At 37.6% G+C, this 16,858-nt stretch overlaps 1 protein-coding gene across 1 annotated transcript in view; it reads right to left on the reverse strand.

Annotated features, from left to right (window-relative positions):
- Positions 1-16,858, reverse strand: part of LOC124776611 (sterol regulatory element-binding protein cleavage-activating protein) — a 263,862-nt gene that overhangs the window by 134,692 nt on the left and 112,312 nt on the right. Inside the window, exons 10-11 of the mRNA XM_047251684.1 lie at positions 15,937-16,209; positions 9,617-9,850 (exon numbers count right to left, since the gene is read on the reverse strand). Of these exons, the coding sequence (XP_047107640.1) occupies positions 9,617-9,850; positions 15,937-16,209 (507 nt within the window). The remainder of the gene's footprint in view (positions 1-9,616; positions 9,851-15,936; positions 16,210-16,858) is intronic.

The raw sequence follows: 16,858 nt of genomic DNA on the forward strand, positions 1-16,858 counted from the left end.
TATAGCCAGTCATTCTAACATCTGCCATACTGCAGATGTGTGTTACAATATACTAAGCAAGTTTTGAACAACGAACCACAGCTCGTGCCCAGGCAAGCTTTGCAAACTACTTAATTCACCTTGTAAAAGATTTTAATTGGGCTGAAATTAATGCTCAATTATTGGCACCATTTGCATGTGAATAATTTGGATTTTATGTGCAAAAACAGTCGCCCCTGCTTGGATTTTATATGTAAAATTAGTCATCTTTAAATACTACTACGTATCGAACCTTGGTCTAAGGTAAATTTTAACCATTGGAAAAATGTTATGCTTTGTTTGGATTTTATGTGGAAAAACCAGGTTTCTCTGGGAGATTTTTAAGGCACGACACTTCTATACTTTAAACTTGTACAAATCCGTTCAAACTTTACACAAAGGTAGATAAATGGTTAAAATCAAAACAGAACTTTATTTATCCAATAATCTTTAGCCATTGTTAAGATACAAAGGTTTAAAGTGAAGCTAAATGTAGCATATAAATTACTTCTTCTGTGAATTGAATACACAGAAATGGTTTACAGTGAATCAAATAAATAAAAAATGCATTATTACAATAAAATCAAAACTCACTTTCAAAAACCTAGCTTCATTCAGATTTTATGTGAAAACCTTTATCCATTGCCATGCTGTAGCAGTCTAGAGCTGCACATGAAATGCATGTAAGATCCAATTTTATGTTAATCACACATGCTCAGATGGATTAAAGTGATACAGATTATAAAATAAACATATTTCACAGTTTGGGTTTTACATGTGAAAAATCACACATCTCCACATGAAACTGTGTTTTGTAAAAATGTTATGCACTGTAAATGATTCATTTGGAAGCAATTATAAAAAAACATTGGTTATTACAGTTGATCATCATTAAAAAAGCTTGCCTGGAGGGATAAATTTCTGGAGATTGATTTATTCTTAGGGTGGCATTAAAACAATGTTTTGATTTTTGGGAAATGGGGGGGAGGTCAATTTCTTCCCTGAGAAGGCCATTTCTTGCCTAAAGCCACCCTGTTACATGTATAGTGAGGGGTGTAAGAACAAACAGACACAAATTTATGTGCTTCTAGAGATTGGGTTGAGTAGGGGTGCAACTATAATAGAAAGTATCCTAGAGTGGGCATGCATGGGTCCTAAACTTTAATGATTGGTTGTTTCATATTGCATGGCATGGGTGGCACATGTCATGTTATATGACATGAGATCATGTATTATGATATTTTACTAGTCATGACATAGGTACTAATAGTGACACATAAATAAGTGTGAATATGCCAAGATAATTTGATTTACATGTCTTTGAAGCTGCTTGCTAAGTCGGAAAGCTAGTTCCCTTCTTTTACATTCTGAACTCTACCCAGGACATATTCATCTTTTTTGTGCTATGATAGGAGCGGTTTTCATTGTGGTGTAATTATATTCCATCCTGGGTATTGTACCAATTTATGAATGCAAAGGCTGATTTCAATTAAGAAAACTGGCAATGGAACTTTGCTATGGGGTAAAAGAAAGTAAAATAGAATAATAATTAGAGTAATACTAATGTTCCCTCTCAACCAAAAGAATATCAGGGTGTACACACGGACAAGGAAAAAAATTCCTAGATTTCTCCCGGAATTCCCGGTTAAAAATACACTTTATCTCAGGTGAAAATATATTTTTTCCCTGACAGTATGTGTTCTCTGGGAACCATACAACTTATCAGTCCTTTGAATGGTTATGGTTTTATACACGGGCGTAGAATTTTCCGGCGCATTAGAAACCGAATCACAGGGAAAAAAACACTTTTGAAAAGATCTTTGCTGTGCAACAACACGTCACTGCATATTTTCGTATTACGAAAGTATAAATTGGAATTCCACCAAACACTGCACATTACTTTCCGAAGCATTGAAATCGAGATTGCGATGCGCTTTAGTAAGACAGTCATAGCTCACATCACGTCATCTCGCCAGCCGATGATAGTGGGTATTCAGAGTTTAGGACATGTCACGCAGTCAGCTAATAGCAGCATCACTGTTAAGTAGCACGAACACACAAACAGAAAAAGTTAATGGTTTAAATTAATATACATAGTGTTGCTACATGAAAACCAAAGCTTTCACATATAATATTGGTCTATGAGATTAATATGCTACAAGAGAAGCTAAGCTTTCACATATAATGTTGGTCTGTTCTGCGCCTATTACAATTTAAGGTACATCACACAAAAGTGCTCGAAATTCATCTAAATGGCTCGTCATCAAAGACTTGACTTTTAAATGAGAATCAAATGGTCTGCGATTTAAGAAATTCATCATAAATTCTCGCAGATAGTTCAACTTGTGTAAAAGGAAATTTACTTTGACAGTACCGCTTGTCAAACGACCATTCGGAATATTTTTTCTGTGACCTGTTAGAAATAGGTTCATTTCTGCATTTGCCAGAGAGCGCCAGATGACAGGCATCAACGCGCTTCTGCAGCTACAATGTCGTAGGGAGTCCGTATGTTCGTATATGTAAAACATTAAAAGATCTTACATTATGTCATAAAAGGAACAAGTCATCAAAGGACACTCCAAGAGCATCGGAATTCCGTGATTCATACTAAAATGTGCACATTTAAACTGCATATTCCCAGTGAAGTAGGCCACGACATGATATTAAGCTTTTCAATGTGGTTTTTGCGATGTAAATTTTCTTGGAGTACCAATACTGTGTTATCTCATGTTTGGTTATTTATTATGCCATAATGCCATATGGGCTAGAAGTTGAAATTGTGCACTTGAAATGCAGGAAACAGTGTGTGTGGAATTAAACACTTTGCTTCAAGTATATTTTCTGCCTCAGCGGAAGAGATTAAGAAAAGAAAATTTCTGTAGCAAACTGACAAAAATAACTTCATTGTTCTGCAAGGCAATTAACGCTTGACTGACAGAAAGGTGGAAATAAAATAAAATCTGAAACTAAAAACACATTTTAGCCTTCCGTAATTATGTGAATGTATTTTAATTCACTTGAGAGTTCCCGGCCACAGAAATCTGTTTTGTTTTCATATGACGCGAGAGCTGTAAACGAAGAGGAAACAGCAAAATCAATTCTGCATTTGCCAGAGAGCGCCAGATGACAGGCATCAACGCACTTCTGCAGTTACAATGTCGTAGGGAGTAGACATACTACAAGTAAAAAGCTTTACGTTAGGAAATAGTTTCACACTTCATTCATATGCTCCAGTTTCTCAAGCATGAGACCGAAAAGTAGTAGTACAAAATGTGGGGCAGGTGGAGACTACCCACTTTCCCACTATAACTCAAGACTGCTCTGCGCGGATCTACGGCATTTCCGAACCGCGCCGCACCATCGAGCGTTTGAGATAAGAAGGCAAAAATTTTCAAAAATCAAATTTTCAAAAATCAAATTTTTAAAAATGTGTTCATTTTATAGCGCACATCATTTAAAAAAATAAAAATAAAAATAAAAAATAAAATCCACCCTCCTTAGAAAATTTGTGCTCTTTATTCCCTATCAGCTACCAACTTGCTGCTTTGTGTGACATGAAACTAAATATAGGATACACTAAACCAGTAAAGATATGAGACAAGCACGACAACACACATTTCTTCAATCCTTAGCTCCTAGAATTTTTTTTCTCCCTAATCTTGCTACAACTTTACATGGTGTGCTTTCCTTTCTGCGAAAGGATCTATTACCTCATCAAAGTTCATCAAATGTTTTGCAACATGAAAAATAGAAATGTCGTTGTCTAATACTGAAAAAGCTGTTAATACAAATAGGACACAAGACTGGTGTGGTTTCTCGATCTGATTACGTCTATTTTGTCACTGTCTGCTAGATAAAACAAAATAGGCATTTTCTAAAACTACAACAATTGTAACACACATCAAATAAGAGAGACTGTTTTGGCACAAACGGTCATTTTTATAATGGCAGAATATAATTCACAAAGTACCAATATCAAATGCCTGTTAGACATACTACAAGTAAAAAGCTTTACGTTAGGAAATAGTTTCACACTTCATTCATATGCTCCAGTTTCTCAAGCATGAGACCGAAAAGTAGTAGTACAAAATTTTTAAATAAACTTGGAATCGTCGTCATATTGTTCCATAATTTGTGTGGTGTCCCCGTTTCTTCCCCTTCCTTGTTCTAACAAACAGTCTTGTTATCACTAATTCTGTAACTATTCCTGCCAGTGTCAAAGCTTATTCGCTGGTTAGGTTGACTAACTCTGCCAGAATCACCGGTTTAGTTGTCCCACGATTATTCTCTGGTTAGGCGTTGTTACATGTTCGTACAACGTGTTTTCCACACTACTTCCAGAGTAGAACCTAAAGCGGCTGCTAGACAGGGACTGTACAACTGGCCCTTACTAGTATAGCGATCTGGCCAAAAATTTTCTGTCAAACTTTTCATTTTCTTGGATACACCAAGAAGGTAATAAGTAATCTTTCTTGCCTGTTATTCGTTTATTTCCACTCTGGTAGTCTGAATCTATGGATTTCGCTAGTAACTATAGCAACGCTCTTCATTTGTAAATCCAAGCAACCACACAGACAGCGGTTGGCATTCATCCGCTCGGCCGTACTCCGCTCAGCTCGTATAGCTCCTTTTATCTGTAGGAAAGTTTGTTTCTAAATGCGACGAGGATTCTCCTGACAGAGACATCATGTACACTATGCACACATTCACAAATCAACTTCATTCAGAAATAAACTTAGAATGTGTTCAAAAATGTTCAAAAACCGACGGGGATGTGTTTCAAAGTCATATGAATAATTGATAGACTAACATGCGTTGGATGCTAGTCACTTTGTGAAACAAGGTTTTTTTCCCCTCTAGAACATGGATTTCCTCCCCCTCCCACCTAGATCAGGGCCTGCTGTGCATGCATGATTCTGGCAGCTTGGGTGCTCCAGTAAAATTTTTCCCGGTAGCTTCTAGCTGCTTGCTGTGTCTGCTTACACAGCCAACAGCCACATTTCTGTAGCCAGAAGTGGGAGAAGGTACTACTCAACTGTGCATGAACGTGATCCCGCTCGTAACTGCTAAAACGAATCTAATCTAATGCAAACAGTCGTGATGTCATGCTCATCGGAGGCAATTTGTTGTTATGAAGCATTGCATCGTCTTCCTACAGCCTTTGACACATTTTGCTGTTGGCAGACGCTTGTATGAGCACTGTGTTTTCTTGCTGTATATGGTGCATTTCCTTTGCAATTTAAGTTTTATTTTCGTTTTTTCTCTCATTCATGTTTTATTGCTACGGTATTATTCTGCAGTAGCGGGATACAGTAATATCCTTTGTTAGAGAATCCATTCTTACCAGTCAAAATTACAAAAATTTAACTGAAAACAAAAACGACGACAAATTTCCGGAATTTAAAAAAATTCCCGGGTTGTTCCCAGTTTTCTCCCGGATGAAAAAATTCCCAGGTTCTTCCAGCATCTCCCGGTTCGTATAAACCCTCAATATGTAACTTTAGACCATGGCAGTCAGTATCTCTACGTACATTAAAAAACATAAAAGAGAGGGGGAATGTGTACAACATATTAATAAGTATCTAGGTACAAATCATTTCTGTAACGTCACTGTTCTCTTTTCCTCAGTATTTCAGAACTGTGTAAGAATAATTAAATAAGACCAGAGACAGGGATGTTAAAGGGAGAGCATAACTTTTTTTGTCAATCAATACAAATTACTACTATGCCACAAACAAAGTAAATGGATGAAGTTCGTCTTTTGGCTGTATCCACTAATCACATAAAATGCCATTCCTACTTTCACAGTACAAATAACTTTATTTCGAATAGTTTCTTAGCAGGTGGGATGGTTGTGGAAACTAAATGAACTATTTATGGAACTAAGAAAATAGCATCATATTCCCACAAGCAAAAAAGTAATGCATTCCTTTTAGTTAGGATCTGTGAGTTGTTTCGAACATCACTGCATATTTTCCTAAAGTTGTCAACAATGTAGACTAATATCTAATGAAAAAGAACAATGAATGAGTGGAACCCCCCCCCCCCCCCCCATGTAGACATCATCTTGTCTAGAATAACTTTCTTTCCCCTAATCTAAAATGACAATCTTTTTCGACATATAACTTGGCATGACCTTGTTCTCATCAGTAAAACAGGCCACTCACAGTTAAATAAATGATTGTACATATATTCTGTTGTATTGACTGCTAGAGATGTCTACGATATTCTCATACCTGTGGGATATGTTTATTAAAATTTCACCTTTATGTGAGCTTATTTTCAATACAGAAAAAAAGCATTACTACAAATGAAGAATGGCATGAGTACATAATAGCTGCTGGATGTGCATAATACAACTGCTATTCTTCAGGTGGCGATTACTACACAGCATGCTCAGAGGACATGCTCATGCAGCTTATTGCCATTTTTTAGACTCTGGGAAAGATAAAATCATTGGCATGAAGGACATAGGAGCATACTGACAGAGCACAGACAGTTTGCTGCAGTGCAATGATAGCACAATGAGTGGGTACATAGATGACTTGGTGAAGGGTAATAGATAGCAGTCATTCTGGAGACCCATACATTTCCAACTATTGGAATCACAGTAAGGAGAGCTATCAGAGATAACAGCAGGACTGATTTGGTAATTGTTGAAGGGAATATAACATATTTATCTGAGTATGAGATGACCCTGAAAATAAGATGGGCCCTTTTTTAAAGAGGCTCTTTGATCAAATTTAATTTTTAACGACTTCTACCTAATCAAAATTTCAAAGGCAGTTCCACTAATATACACTATCTGCCAAAAAAAGTTAACACTGTACCTATTCTCAACTTGTGGTATTTACTGACTGTATACAGTCTCGCAAAGCGAGGAGAAAAAGAAAGAGAGAGAGAGAGAGAGAGAGAGAGAGAGAGAGAGAGAGAGAGAAAACCTGTTTGCATTAATTTTTATCTTCATGTCCTTCTTTGTTTACTATCTAAGGCAGTCATCTGTGGTCACTATTTTTAATACTTGTACTAATAATAACATAATAACTGGTATTGTTATCAGGGATGGTAGTTACAACTAACCAGTGCAAAGTGAGAGGGGTGGGGGTGGGGGGTGGGGGGGAGAGGCCCTTTAACATACAAGCAGCAATGAAATTTATAATCGTGGTTGTCACAAATATTTCGCTGCTTCTTCTAACAGTTCAACATCTATCAAACAACCTGAGGATGTCACCATCCCGCCTTACGGCCCCCTCGCCCGACAAACATCATACATTCACATTTCGACTCTTGTGCCAATATCTTCATCTCAAAGTAGGTGAGGCTGAAGCAATCAAAAGGAATAACAATTTCAAGAGGCATTAATAATCAATACCAACAAATGAAGACACTAATAAAAGCATACCATATTTACTCGAATCTAAGCCGCACCTGAAAAATGAGACTCGAAATCAAGGAATAAAAATTTTCCCGAATCTAAGCCGCACCTGAAATTTGAGACTCGAAATTCGAGGGCAGAGAAAAGTTTTAGGCTGCACCTCCAAATCGAAGCAAAGTTGGTCCATTGTAACATGAGACACAATTTAGGTCGAATGAATGACGATACAGCTACAGTAGTTTGGTTCGAATCGTAAGCATAGCAGTTAAGCTTTACCAGGTAGCCATTGCTATGCGTCAGGCACTCCGTCCGTATTTATACAGGTACCCTTCCTTTTTCACGTGCTTCGTCTGGTTTGAATTGTTTGCTTATTTTCCTTTGATCTGATAAGTATCGTTCTCTTTGTTATAGGTGTTTACGTCACACTAAGCTGAAAATGCATTACTGTACTGTGTCGTGCATTGTTTGTCGCATGATGATAATGAGTGTTTACGACCTGTCGCTGCTCGTGGCACGGCTTGCTTTTGTACGCGCTACCACTGCTTACAATTTTAAAAAATAAGAGAGGAATCGTCTCATTAGCGAAATGATGGCAAGAGACTGCCATTTGTTGTTACTTACACTGCTGCTTTCTTTGATAATGATCAACAAGAACCAAATAATAGATAGCGTATGATAGGAGATGTTCTGAACCAGAGTTTAGCGAAAATTTTTCTCCGTTTGAAAATCTTTGCAGGCGCCTCTTTAGTACATTACATTACAGAAATTAGAGTCAGCTTAGATTTAAATATCTAGTCAATTGCCATGCTTCATTTCTGACTGTTTCACTACTAGGCATAAGAATAATATGAATATAAACATGACATGATATGTATATTCTTCCACGTTTGTTATTGTCTCACTCTAGTTTCGTAGTTTATTAGGCAGACAGGAATTAAATGAGATAGCAGCAAACACGAAACAATACATGGCAAAATGTTTATATTCGTATTATTCTTATCGTGACTAGAATACTGCATATGATTCACAATTCATAAAAGTTCCTTTTAGCAACCATCTCTTCTCACAGGTAGGAAAAAATTCAGAACATAGAGTTGGCCATATTGACAAACATCCCAAACAGTCTTGCCAGTCGGATTTTTGTAGTACATTGAAATGCCACTACATTCAAAGATGAACAATACGGAATTTGTACTTACTTCATTGGATAATGTATGAAAATGCAGTGGTCGAAACTCAGGGCGGAGAAAAAAAGCTCGTCTTCCACCTTTTTTTTATTTATTTACTGACACAGAGGTTTTGGCGCCAGTATTTATCTTTGTGCCTACAAAGCATGCCTGTGTAGCACTACATGTATTCGAAGGCAAAGTTGATTGTGGAAGCACCTACCAACATTTTGCAGAACTTCTGCTTGCTTTGCACTCAATTCTAAGCCGCAGGCGCTTTTTGGATTACAAAAACCGGAAAAAAAGTGCGGCTTAGATTCGAGTAAATATGGTACTTCAAAATATTAGGTACTCTGTATTGTAGATTTCTATACAAACTTTTAAGATTGTCTCATCATAAATTTGACAATTATTTCATGTACACTGCACAAATCGCCTGTCTTTGGCTGCGACAATACATAGTAGTGAAACTTTCCTGCATCTCCAACAGAGGAACAGGAACACTGAATGATATACGAAGATGCAAATTCTGATAAATCTTCAAAAAATAATTTATTTATGTATAGGTGTTTCCTTTTTTGCATTCTGCTAGGAGCTCTAAGATCATTAAATGGTGTGTGAATATTCTGCATGACATCAAAGGCTGATGTCTCCAGTCCAATTACCACACTTATCTTTTCATGGCTGATCTGAAAGTGAGGTCATAATGAGTAGAGGAAAAAAGCACACTACCACATTTAACAGCAGCACCTTTCAGCAACAATGCTCCAAATTTGTGTCCTGTTGGTTCTTTCAATTGACTACAATTAAAAAACCTCCTTAATAAGTAACGGATGTGGGGACATTCTAAGCCAGTACCATAATATGTGAATGAAAAACCTGGAAAAAAGATACACCAAGAAAGGAAAAAGAAAGTAATAAATAATGTACTGTGGTGGGTCAAATATTTGGAACAAGACAAGTAAACTTTTAACCAGTAACAGTTGACATATAAATAACATATTGGGATATCACAGTAGTCACTTTTCCGAAACAAGGTTGTATATAAAAATCTTACCTCGGGCCCATCGTAAACAGAGTTTTCCACAGTTTTTTGCTTATTTTCAACACTGAAATCAGAAACAGAGTCAGTTGGATGCCATGTTGTTCCTCCACCATCCGGCAACAGCTGTTCAATAATACCAGAGTCATACACAATTGCGGCTATCCATACAACCATGAACACCATAAAGCCACGCTGAACGATTCGAGTACGTGCCCAGAAATGCACCACACGCAGTCGCTTTGGTATCTGCAGATTGCAAAAAATCAAGTCTGAATTGACTGAAATATATACCACAAGACAACTTTTTACAATATAAGAACTACAAGATATCATACGATCTTCAGAACAGTTTATAAATGTGTTGAGGAAAAAAGGGTCACCAAGAAACAGCACTATGGCAAGTATGGCATCACACTGCAGCTTATTGAATATCATTTCTTCTTTTCTCAAATACTTAAAAGCCATGGAGCATTCCCTGCACAAAATATTCATAGCTGGTGTACATCACTCAAAATTAAATATCCAAACATAAGATCCTGGAAAACCTCAAGAGAGGAAGAACTACTTACTGTCATCATGAAACATGTCTTTTGCACACATGGCATTTATTTTTGAAATAAATTGTCAATTTAATTTGAACAACTAGCTTAATGATAAAACTGCTGTGTTCCACCTGTGTACACACACATCCTTTTTAAAGGAAACTGAGTTGTCAGCTATAGTCTTTTTCAAAGCAGTAAATAATTTCAAAAGGCAAGTCACTACTTTGGTAATGTTTTGGGAGGAAATTTAATTACACAAGAGCATTCCAACAGACCAAAACAAATACCAACTCCACACATTTGGAAGTAATTGAGGATGTACATAAAATGCTTTACTATAACAAATGGTTTTTAAGCATGAACTGTTTTTATGTCCATGTTACAACGAAAAGTAATTATGGAACAGTCATCAATATGGATTAGGGGGTGGGGGAGGGGGGGGAGAGAGGGAGAGGGAGGGGGAGGGGGGAGGGAGAGAAAGGGAGAGGGAGAGGGAGAGGGAGAGGGAGAGGGAGAGAGAGAGAGAGAGAGAGAGAGAGAGAGAGAGAGAGGAATCGGCAGTAATCTTGCTCAAAAAAATCATCACAGAATTCACTTGAAGTAGTGGCGGGAACAGGCTGTTTTCCTATTTTCAGATTTTTGTTATTTGGAGAGATTATAACATCCAAATCACATTTAAGGTCAATATTCTCACAAATATCTCTTATTTTTATGTAATTAAAGCTCAAAAATCATTAAATATCAAGATTTGGTCATGTGATCGAAAATGCTCTGTTACTGCCTGAAGCTTTGGTGACGTCATAGACTATGAGTAAGACGAAGCTGTGTGTGTGTGTGTGTGTGTGTGTGTGTGTGTGTGTGTGTGTGTGTGTGTGTGTTACAGGTTGGTTGATTGCTTGATTTGCAGGAGGGGACCAAACAGTGAGGTCATCAGTCTCATCAGATTAGGGAAGGAGGGGGAAGGAAGTTGGCCATGCCCTTTCTAATTAACCATCCCAACATTTGCCTGAAGTCATTTAAGGAAGTCACGGAAAACCTTAATCAGGATGGCTTAGTGCAGGTTTGAACTGTCAGCCTCCCGAGTGCAAATCCAGTGTGCTAGCCACTGTGCCACCTTGCTCGGTCATGTGTTACAGGAGTGTTAGCTGAAGTAACTATGTTTTTATGTACTTTTCTGCATATAGTTTAGCTATTTAGTGACAGAAAATGCATTCACAACCTTTGAGTAACAATAGGAAGGAATTTTGTGACTGCTGATAGTGGAAATCTTACAAAAATTGATGCATTTATTTAGAGTAGAGATATGTGTAAGGATGGACATTCTCTTCCCTGCTCCCTGCAGCATCATTAAACCTGTTCAAAACCAAGGAATTACAGAACTTTTGCAAAAGGGTCCGTATCTTATATCTAGATTGTTGACTATTAGTCATGAAATATGACCCAAGGCACAGTAAAATTATTCATGACAAATCTCAGTGTTGATTTCCACTGTACAAGATACTCAGCAAAGGTAGTGCCCACAGCATTCACTCTGCGGCCAACCAATAGTGCATGTGACTATGGATAAGGAGAATTTAAGTTCGATTCCTGGAAGGGTCATGAATTTTTAAAAGTTTTACATGAAATATGAAAATACCATTACAAAAAACTCAATGTAGCAATTGTTTCTATGGTGGGATGTATTGTATGTACCTTCACATTAATCTTAGACTGAGAAATAGACAACTGAGAGTAAATGCATTTACTTTTCTTACAAAAATTACCATTTTTGGAAAGCATTGCTAGTATTGAAGATATCCCATACTCCCATAGTACAACATGGTGTAGGGAGATGAGGTAAACTAAATCAATGTCTCAAACAGACTTAACTTCATCTTATGTAAAATGATGAAACTTCAAAAGATTAAACAATAAAGATCCTAGATGGAAAACATTGTTTCTAATAACACAAAAAATGTATGGTCGCATTAACTACAAAATATCTTTTTGAATATGACGTGTGTGAACAGCTACTGCAAATGTTAGGTCATATAAATGCCAAGGGATACACAATAATACTCTGTTTCTAATTGGAGTGGTGACATTTTGTAAGTGTGATTTTTGTTTGCATATGAAAGGACTGTTGATTTGTTTTATAAATAAGTTAAAATATTATTGCAGGCTACATTTGAACCTATGGACATCACCTTACAATATTGACAGTCCACCACTTTACCAACTGAGCTACCCATGATGTGCAAGGAAGTCACTCAGAATTTAATTTCACTGACCGACACTTTCATTCTTTGCGACAGAGCGAAAGCTTATTTGGAGGTAAATTAATGTTAACTTCAGAGAGCAAGATATTATTAATTAGGTACAGAACATTTTGTTGATACAGAGTAACCAATTTTTATGCACCTTCTCATTCTCTGAAACACTCAAAAACAATTTTTCAAGAGTTTTTATGGATACATTTGTACAGTGTGGTACTATACACCATTTGTAATCTATTTTCTGAAATGCAAATTCCGAAACAAAACACTCGTATGAATTAGCTTAGTGAGTAGGAGCAGTGAGCCAGTCAGTTACATTACAGGCTTCACATGTATTGATTGAATGAAGCGTTTTAGTGGGCTTTCAAAATATTTGAATTTCGTTTCAGTTTTTACAAAAGAATGGTGAAACTGTAGAAGGAAAAAGCACATTATGAGCATAAAATAAAATAAGGAACCATTTACAACAATTTCCAGAATACAGTAACATACCGTATCTTAATTTAGATTTGGAGCTTTATATTTATTAATATGAATTCAGGTCTTTACCACTGTGCTCTCTCATTCAGTCAGTAACGTACACTGAAACATGGCTGGAGCATGAAGATAAAGACAGAATCTGAACTTACGAAGTAGAGGTAACAGGTTTAGAAGATAGAAGACATTTGAAGAGCTGTGGAGGAAGTAAATACAAATTAGAAGAAAGTGTGTAAACAGTGCCTAAATAGGCAGGTATTTAAAAAAATAGTATCTGAAATGAAGCATACAAATTCCAATTAATGTTCTCTAATGAGGACCTAGTTAACCAAATGGCTTGGCAATGTCCCGTACAAAGCAAACAAGACAATTTTATTGATTCTGCTGGTTGCTCCATGCACAGTCAGGTTTGACATCACAAGATTTGGTAATACAACTGCACAGTTTGACTGAAAGTCATTTTCATCATGACACACATAGTTAGGACAGATTTTCTTGGATAAAATTAGCCTAGGGTCCTATCAACAGTTTGATTCATTTGTGGTTCTGCTACTTGAAATTTGGTGCAGAATTCTGAGATCTTGTTCAGGGCGATATTACGTTTGGGGAATAAATAGACTGTGGTCTTGTGCAATTTTGACTCTGAAGCTTTGGATGTTAATAGGTCAATAGACTGATTCTGGAATTTTGCTGGAGATTTATATGGTATCAGCTTTATTTCCAATTCTGTTCTGTATTGGAGGAGTAGTAGTACTGCACACAATCCTCTCTGAGTAGAAGAGCGGTTTCTGTTTTCATGTGAAAGGGATAGTTCTCTGATGAAAAAGGCATTGAGTACACTAAGCTGACTCAAGTGCATTATTAATGTTTTGCAGTCTCCGTGCAAATTTGGTTATCACGGAATGTAATACTGGTGGTACCAATTTGTTTGTTCAAAAGAGAATGATATCGAGAACTAAATGACGACGGAGGATTTTATAACAGGAAAGTTCAAGTATGAACTACGAACACCACCATTATTCTCTTCAGAAAATTCTCTGTCACATGGCCAAACTCTTGTAACATTAGAGGGATTGAGTTACAGCCCAATGTAAACACCTGACGAGAATGAGCTTTGCTTTTATATGTTAAATATTGAGTAAAACTGGTGGCAGCACTAGCTGTTTTTGTTTGTTAGGCAAGACTGGTGATCGGACATTGGGGTACACTGGCCCTCAAGCACAGCTTGGCATGTAATTGAAAAATAAGTAAAATCAACTGCTGGAAAGTCCACACTGGAATAACAACAATATTATGAAAAGGACACATTTCTACTCACCATGAGGATGACACACCGAGTTGCAGACAGGCACAATAAAAAGATTATCATGTGCTGAACTTTCAGGAAAGGGAAGCACTCTCACATTGAGCGAAATCAGCAATCTTGAATGGGGTGGGTAAGGGGGAGGGATAGCAGGGTACGGGCAGTGGAGAGAGAAGAGTGCTGTCTGGAGGAGCGTGCATGCAGAGACTACATGGTACCTGGCAACAACGCCAGGCACAGTGTCAGGAGGCTGTGGCGAGATATGAAACGAGAACAGCAAAGAAGAGGAGCTCCCCTTCTTTTCTGCTTCCCTCCCTCCCTCCCACCTTCCCACTACTTTGCCTAGAAGTTTTGTCCTGGTGCCACCTAGCCCCTGCACACACTGCCAGAAAGTGCTCTTCACTCCCCCCCCCCCCCTTCCCTGCCCCAATCTGGATTGCTACTTTCACTCAACAAGACAGTTGCAGATGAAGATAGCTGTCATGTGCATGAGGTGTGTCTTCTTTTTTGAGGAAGGCTTCCCCCAAAAGTCAGTATGTAATATACTTTTTTTGTGCCAGTCTGCAACTCAGTGTGTCATCTTTATGGTGAGTAGCAATGCATGCTATTCATAATATTGTTGAAAATTAAGCAACAAAGACTCACTTTTGACAACATTACTGGATTTCCTGACTTGTGATTATACGTCTTTAAAGTCCACTGAAGTTGAGATCGGAAGATCACATTGAGAAAAGTAAAGAAAAATTCAAGAAAAGTTAATTTTATTTCAAAGTACTGGGCAAAATATTACACAAACTGACAATTAAGGATAGATAGTAGCACAGTTGTTAAGAAAGTATTTAGCCAAGAATATTTTGGAGTTAGTAATTTCATTGGAAGGGCCAGTAAAGTTGATTATACCCTATTATTATTTAAAAGTAATATCAAAGAAAGAAAAGTCATGAAACTGTGTGACTTCTCTAATAAAAATACATGCAAGCTTACTAGAAACTTGCCATAATACTTAAAAGAAATAAGCATTAATAAATAAAGCAAAAATGTATTTCATTAATCCCCCCCCCCCCCCCCCGCCCTCCTCCCACTCCCCAACAGCGCAGCCTCCCAATGCTGCATCTAGTAGCCAACTAGGTAGCACTAGCATCTTACCTCACCCCAACTCTGCTACCACCTCCCCCCTCCCCCTCCAATCCCTCCATGCCCCACATCTCTTCTGCACCTCTACCATCCACCCCAAACAAATCACTGCTCATCTCAGACGCAATCTGAGTTGGGCTTTAGCAAGTGCATCCAACAGTTGCTGTCTGTGTATGAACTGTGAGTGCTGAATGTGCGCAAGTTCTGTTGTCTAAATCTGATGAAAGAGTTTGATAGCTGAATAATAAATAGCAGCCATCATGTCTGTCTCCCACTCACTGCCTCCTCTATTTAGTGAGTAGGAATTATCCTTTTCATATTGTTGAGACAGACAGAAAGATGGAAAGTTACCAAGATCATTACAGAGAAGAATTTTAACTGTAACAACACATGAGGATAAGAAAATTTTGGCTTAAGGTGCAGACAAGGTATTTCTTAAGTCTAACAAGGGTGGAAACACAATTATTAAAATATTACTTCAGATACCAAATAAAATTTAATGCTTAGTGTATTCAAGACTTTGATACATAAGGAGAGAGATCTTGTAAGATGCTGACGTACCTGCCCCACTATAATGAATTTATAAATAACGTACAGGAAATTAGTAAAAAAGATACCCACAAGGACAGCAGCAGAATTGTATGTTCTTCCCAATGGTGGCGCCACAATGCTTGCAGGATAGCTTGCTGAGGTTGATTCCAAACGAGGGTGTGAACGAGAGCGATGCAGACCGCTTCGACGATCTGCTACACTGTCACCAACATCAGTGGACAGGAAAGAAGATCGCGAAACTGCAGCTGCGTATGGGGTACTGCTAACACCTGATGAACCATCTAATCCACTCAAGTCTGCTCGTCTAATGTCTGCAGCCAACACAGTCGAAAAAAATACAACCTGTAAAAAGAGAGACAACTATGCAAGCAAATACAAGATGTACAAGTTTCTCTAGTCTTGTATGCCCAATTTGTTATCCTCTTTGTTCCAGCAGTCCACAAATGTGGACCTATGTTCGTTATTTTTTTCTCCGCAAATACGCGTATTTTTCCGCTTACAGACCGTCGGTCCACCAGCGTGGACCTTCTATTTCTCAGTTTCAACACGAGAGTGCAGCACCTCACAAGGAACGACTGATGTATTTGTTTACAGCTGGTTGTGCACTCAAAATGGCTGCTACTGGAAGTTGGAAAGGTATGTAAATAATTATTATGCTCCAATATTAGTCTAAAATGCTGTGATTTTTTTCTAAAGTGTGTTAACTCTTCTAGATGTTGAGAGTTAATTCAGATTTGAATATATTTTGTTTATTACTATGAAATAACTCATTTTCTGAAGGTCCTCGTATGTGGACGTCAGCTCATAATATGAATTTGCTGACTTCAATTTCGTCTTCGACAGTAGAGTACTGAAGTAGCTCTCCTTTTTATACTTTACAGATATGAATGAAATATTAACTGACGAGCAGTTGGAAGCGCTTCTGAATGACAGTAATGCCGAATCATCTGATGGGGAAGATGAAGAATTTTCATTTTTGACTGGAGATTTT

This window comes from Schistocerca piceifrons, chromosome 2 (genome assembly GCF_021461385.2).
Source record: "Schistocerca piceifrons isolate TAMUIC-IGC-003096 chromosome 2, iqSchPice1.1, whole genome shotgun sequence".
Taxonomy (NCBI): domain Eukaryota; kingdom Metazoa; phylum Arthropoda; class Insecta; order Orthoptera; family Acrididae; genus Schistocerca; species Schistocerca piceifrons.